Raw genomic sequence first — 6,505 nt, 5'->3', positions numbered from 1 at the left:
CTTATATTCTGGGATGGATGGAGTAAGTTTATATCGAAACATTTATTTTTTTTTCCTTACATTACAATTGAATAGAAAAATCCGCAGAAAGATCCGTTCACAACAAACCTTTTCAACTAAAGCAACCACACCACATGTGAGCGTGGCAGGCATATGCATAGAGCATAGTAGTAGTAGCGTTGCAGGGAGAGAGAGGCTCTTCTCCTTTTGATGAGCAAGCAGCTCAAGAGCTCATCAGCAACAGCATCGCCATCGTGACAGAATATTCCCTTCCGACACCACCTCCGCTTCACCCTCGCATCGCCCTCACCGATCACCCGCCCCAAAACCCTCGCCGTCGCGGCCGCCATGTCCGGCGCGGTGGCGACCCATGCGGCGGAGCCCCCCCGCCCATCCGCAGCAGCAGCGGAGGTGGCGGTGGCGGGGGGAGGGGGAGGGTGCGGGGCGGCGAGGAAGCCGGCGGCGACGATGGAGCACGTGCTGCTGGCGCTGCACGAGACGGAGGCGGAGAGGGAGGCGCGGATCCGCGCCATGTTCGGCTTCTTCGACGCCGCGGGGCGGGGCCACCTCGACCACGCGCAGATCGAGGCCGGCCTCGCCGCGCTCCACCTCCCGCCGCCGCCGCCGCCCGAGGAGGGCGGCGGCGGCTACGCCCGCGAGCTGCTCCGCGCGTGCGACCGCGACCGCGACGGCCGCGTCGGCTACGACGACTTCCGCAGGTACATGGACGACAAGGAGCTGGAGCTCTACCGCATCTTCCAGGCCATCGACGTCGAGCACAACGGCTGCATCCTCCCCGAGGAGCTCTGGCACGCCCTCGTCAAGGCTGGTAACTAACTAGAATACTTCTTAGTTCTTCTTCTGCTGCTGCTCCATCCATCCATCCTCCTCATAAATCCTAATGCGATGCTAAATGTGCTTCACGTGACACCATGAGACCATTAGTTGTATCTAGGAAAAAATCCAAAAAAAATGGTGTCCAAATTTAATCATGATGGGAGTTGCTCGAGCAAATGTGGCACGCGGTATTGACAAATTGACATGCAGTAAGCCTAGGCTTTGTGATTTTCTGAGGTAATTTAGTTGTGCAACTTTGCTTTCTAGTTCACCTTCGCATGTTGCTAGCACTGGAAGCTACATTGGGTCCCATGGAAGTCGAAGCGTATGCAATGCATGCTTCATGAATGGAATAGGTACAGCGGATGGCTGTTATGTTGCATATTAGTAGTAGATACCTTCTCCGGGGAGTTTTAGACGTGCTTTGATGCTTCGGTCATGCGAAATGCAAAATGCAGTTAAGAGTGGAGGCGAAGGCCTCAAGGCCATGGAAAATTTGACCGAATTGTGCGTACCAGGGGTGAAACCAGGGGAGGCAGGGACATTCCTGCTCGAGTTACAACCTATGAACTTCTCTGGAACCTTAGATCCAAACCTCCTAGTTCAGTTGGAGAACCCAAGTTTTGACCTCCGAGAAATTGCCTTGACAAGTTGACATCATATAAGGATAATATTGAGCAGAAAAAAAAAACTCAAGAGCAAGGAAAGAATATATCATTTCAGTTCATCTGCACTTGTATATGAAATGGACAAATGGATTTGATGATACATTTCATGAGGATGTCTTGCAAAAACAGGATACATCCGACTTCAACTTTTCAACTTATTTCTCATGAAACAGCAACTAAATATGCCTTGTTAACTAATTTCTGGTCATCATGATTTATTGGGTTGTTCTGCTGATCTCATTTTGTTTGAATAACCTGAACTCCTTTCTGCCTTTAAACTGTCGATGGTAATAAAATATTTTAGGGATGAGTATGAGCATTTCACAGCCAAAGCTATTGAGCCTGTTCCTTTCTGTTAATCACAAATTTATGGGCGTGCTTGAACACCATGAAGCAAGATAGAGAGAAAAAGAATCCATCTCAGTTGATTGAGCTGAGCTTGCCCACCGCCGGACATATACATCAAGTCTCTTCTTTCTGGTTTCTAACAGGGCTACCAGCACTAGATCAAGAAGAAAAGAAAGCGTAGTACTACTAGGATCCACCCATAGCAATTGCAGTGTAATAATTATGGCTGTCTGCTGATGGAATGAATTTGATTTCTTTTTTTCATAATTTCTTACCCGATAACAAGTCAAATTGAAAAATCTGCTGCTTAGTATTCATATTGCAATGTCCCAAATTCGGTGGTTTAAGTTCCAACCTTAAAAGTGAAAACTAGCAGGTTTTTTTCCCTATTATTAAATCACTATGTCCTAGGAAAGCACCTGATAATTGTAGTCCTTTTGATGTCTTACAAGTAATATCAGTTTGCTGTTTGCAGGCATAGAAATTGATGACGAGGAGCTTGCAAGATTTGTTGAGCATGTGGATAAGGATAATAATGGAATTATTACTTTTGAAGAATGGAGGGACTTTCTTTTGCTTTACCCTCATGAGGCAACCATTGAGAACATCTACCATCATTGGGAAAGAGTCTGCCTTGTAGATATAGGCGAGCAGGCTGCTATACCAGAACGAATAAGTAAACATGCAAGCGCAAGCAAATATCTAATTGCAGGAGGTGTTTCTGGTGCAACATCCCGTACTGCTACTGCACCTCTTGACCGTCTCAAAGTCATCATGCAAGTACAAACAAACCGTATTACAGTATTACAAGCAGTGAAGGATATATGGAGAGAGGGCAGTCTGCGTGGTTTCTTCAGAGGAAATGGATTAAATGTGGTAAAGGTTGCTCCAGAAAGTGCAATAAGATTTTATGCCTACGAAATGCTAAAAGAATACATAATGAAAAGTAAAGGAGAAAATAAGAGCGACATTGGTACTTCTGGACGTCTGATGGCTGGTGGTTTGGCTGGAGCAGTGGCACAGACAGCAATTTATCCCATAGATTTAGTAAAGACTCGACTGCAGACTTTTGCATGTGGTAGTGGTAAAATTCCTAGCCTTGGTGCACTATCAAGAGACATTTGGATGCAGGAAGGTCCTCGAGCATTTTACAGAGGCCTCGTTCCATCATTGCTTGGTATGGTTCCGTATGCTGGAATTGATCTTACTGTTTATGAAACACTGAAAGAAATGTCCAAGACATATGTCCTCAAGGATAGCGGTAAACTCCGTGCAAAAAATTCTGTTTACATCACAGTCCTCTCAATTTTCAATTGATTTCGCTAAAGTATAATCTTTTATGCAGATCCTGGTCCTTTAGTCCAACTAGGTTGTGGGACAGTCTCAGGAGCTCTAGGAGCAACATGTGTTTACCCTTTGCAAGTCATCAGAACAAGGTGCGCAGTAGCTTGTCAATAGAAATCCATATTGGTAAGAGGGACACCTCTTCTGACCTTGTTTACTGTATTATACTTCTAGACTGCAAGCTCAACGAGCCAATTCAGAGGCTGCATATAGAGGGATGTCTGATGTTTTCTGGAAAACACTGCAGCATGAGGGAATTTCCGGATTCTACAAAGGGCTTGTACCAAATCTTCTCAAAGTGGTTCCAGCTGCAAGTATAACATATCTTGTTTATGAGACAATGAAGAAAAGTCTATCACTCGATTAAATTCTTCTGTCTATTTTCCATACCAGCCATCATTATTGGCATGGCTGACTGTAGAGATACTGTTGAAGCATGGGGTTATTGGTTGGGTAGGTGCTAACTTTTCCCCCGAAGTGAAAGATGGTATTTTGCCTTCAGGATAAGAGTTGAAAAGTCTTGACCGCAATGTTTCTCCTAAATATGAATGGAAGAAATAAAAAAGAGTAGTACTCATCAGATCATCAAGCGCCCATGATGAGACACAGGTATCTCTGCTTACTACTAGCTCTTCACTTATATGATTTCTGGATCAACTTTATACTTAGAAAGTTTATAGCATAAAGTTCTTCATTTTCTTGTTGTACAGCACTGAGCTCACACAGAGGATATTATGGCAATTAAACTGTAGTTACTGTACCATATCAACTTAGCAAGCACCAACTAGGCAATTCATGTTCGCCGGGCAGTGGCCTCTGCCTTTCAGTTGTTTATTCTTATAGGCCGCCATGAATGTTTCATCAATATAATCAGTATTTACTAGATATTCAGTTATTTGTGGAACTCTACTGGAAACTATTGGCATGGGAGCATGCGAAAGTATCACGGATTCATGTTATTTAAGCTCCATCAAATAATTTAGATTCTCCATCTTAGATTCATGTTCGAGATTGATATCTCAAAGAGGTATCATTTGTCATCATACTAGTATGTAATTATTTTTCCAAGAGTTGCTACAAAAATTATTCCCTGTGTTTTAAAGCAGCTATTGGGTCCTAGATTCCCAAGCTGAAAAGGAATTCCTATGATTTTAAGATTGTCTGGTGGATTAAATCTGGATTTCCCATTTTCACGTTCTTTAATATTTTCCTTTGGTGATTCAATTCCTTTTATATGAATGTACATTCCCTCTTTCCCTTATCCTTATTTCTAGATCTCAAATCTGGAATTATATTTGAAGGTTTGTTATGTGCTCGTTAAAGTTAGATCAATCTTCTTGATGTGTTGGATAGCTAGAACTGATTTGTGCATCTTGATGTTGATCTCACAATTCCTAAAATTAAATATCTATGTTTTGACGTTGGCTTTCTCATGTCTTTGCAGTGGGCATTCCCGGGATCTAGTTAGTTGTTGAGTTATGATCTGCTGAAGGCTCCTTTTGCTACTGAATAAGGGGGAAAATTTGTTCATACAAATTGAGATCATCACACATTGAAGGAAGAACTCTTTCTGCTCCTGAGCTTTGACAGGAGCATGAGGTGTGACCTTCACCTTCCTTGAAGCTGCCCAGCAGGGCACTGCTTTACATGTACTTTCTACCTTATATACCTACATATATGTAACTACATGATCAACCTGGGCATCGTCTTCTGGTGACCCACTGCATCATGCAACATAATAACCTAACTAACAAGAGAGAATGTAAGAAAGCGGTAAGCTGCTCGCTCTTTTATATGCTTATCTACCGTTCTCGTGGATCACTGTGTTTGCATACTAGCTTTTTTCTTTTTCCATCTATTTCATCGTTCATCAACCTAATTACCTAACCTGGTGTTGTCTATGGAGCTTGACTTTTGGAAGTACTAGGAGATAGTAAGACTTTGTTTTGATAATATAATAGATTTTGTTGTCTGAGCGTTCATATGCGTTACTACTCCAGTACTCAAGTGGGGAATGAAGTGAACATTGCTCGCTGACTTGAATTTTTCACATGTGCTAGTATCCGCGTATCTGGGTCTGACGGGCACATCTGAATTCGATCAGAGATGGATTTCCCTTTTCTATACAGATCTCGGTGGAAACTTCTCGGTAAGATTTGAGATGGAGCTCTGAAGAAGCAAACCAACCTCTCTGCAAGTCTGCAGTTGACTGTAACGAAACAAAAGAATGTTAGGAGTAGAAGTTTGGTTCATGTCAAAATTGAAAGTTTAGTTGAAATTGGAACGGTGTGATGGAAAAGTTAGAAGTTTGTGTGTGTAGGAAATTTTTAATGTGACGAACAAATTGAAAGTTTGAAGAAAAAGTTTGGAAGTAACCCAGGCCTTAAAACTCTGTTAGGTCAGCACATGCATCACAACAGGAAGACAGGAAGCCAAGACCACAAAAAACCTCTCTTCCTTTCAGATAAAAAATCTCACGCGTGGTTCGAAATTTCCCCCCATCATCGCGGAGGAATTGGACATGAATTCGCCACGAAAACCGTGCAAACTCCAGCGTTTGCTGCGCACATCGCCCGCGCGCGCCGCGCGCCGTCTCGAATGCTGCCTCCGCTGCGCGGCGTCGCGCACGCGGCGCGCGGCTGGGCACCTGACAGCGACGGCGGCGCAGGGTGTTGGTTTGGCTCGCTCGCTGGGGTTACGACAGGTGGAGGCACGCGCGGCGCTGCCGACCGACGGGACACCTGGCGCGGGCGGCGGCGACAAGTGTCCGCGACGGCGACGCGGCGTCGAGCGCCCACCGCCACCTCGTCGTCGGCGAGAGAGAAAGCGACGGGAGAAGGAGACGAGGCGGGGCACACGAGAGGCGTCTCCGAGCGAGACTTTTTTGACGAGTTTTTTTTTCTCTCTCTTTTTCGAGTGGTCGGCGAGGGAGGGGGTCTACTCCGGCAAAGCCGGCCGGTGGCTGACGTCATGGGGGAATGGATGATGTGCGGTAGGCGCGGCGGAATTTACCAGGAAACTGTTCCGAATTGAACCGAAAATTTGACAAAATACGAATACTATCAACGCATGAATCTCCTTTTTTTTTTTTTGCTTAAAAAACGCATGAATCTCCTTTTCCTTGTTTTTTCCCTCGTGAGGGAGAGAATTATAGGGTTGTTGGGAGACAAATAGCCATGCCATTCTCTTGACAATTTACATAGCAATGACATGAAAAACTGTTCACGTCACTGCTGTTATGGTGTATAGGACTTGTTTGATTTGCAACCATGTTAAAATATTGACAATATCAAATCATGAGCATGCTA

General features: G+C 44.5%; 1 protein-coding gene and 1 long non-coding RNA gene across 2 annotated transcripts; one reads left to right on the top strand and one right to left on the bottom strand.

Annotated features, from left to right (window-relative positions):
* The first annotated feature begins 236 nt into the window (after nt 1–236).
* Nucleotides 237–4,998, top strand: LOC4328650 (calcium-dependent mitochondrial ATP-magnesium/phosphate carrier protein 3). The gene is made up of 5 exons (XM_015767910.3): nt 237–829; nt 2,329–3,114; nt 3,199–3,289; nt 3,372–3,806; nt 4,642–4,998. The coding sequence occupies exons 1-4, from the start codon at nt 349–351 to the stop codon at nt 3,562–3,564; spliced, it is 1,551 nt and encodes a 516-aa protein (XP_015623396.1). The 5' UTR covers nt 237–348; the 3' UTR covers nt 3,565–3,806; nt 4,642–4,998.
* On the bottom strand, nt 4,738–6,131 carry LOC136355436 (uncharacterized). The gene is made up of 2 exons (XR_010739689.1): nt 5,676–6,131; nt 4,738–5,406 (listed from the first exon to the last, which is right to left on the bottom strand). It is a non-coding gene; the product is annotated as an uncharacterized lncRNA (long non-coding RNA).
* Between the last annotated feature and the right edge of the window lie 374 nt (nt 6,132–6,505).

Source organism: Oryza sativa, chromosome 2, assembly GCF_034140825.1.
Source record: "Oryza sativa Japonica Group chromosome 2, ASM3414082v1".
In the NCBI taxonomy this organism is placed as follows: Eukaryota; Viridiplantae; Streptophyta; class Magnoliopsida; order Poales; family Poaceae; genus Oryza; species Oryza sativa.
The sequence above is the reverse complement of the archived record's forward strand: the minus strand, read 5'-3'. Positions and strand labels throughout refer to the sequence as shown.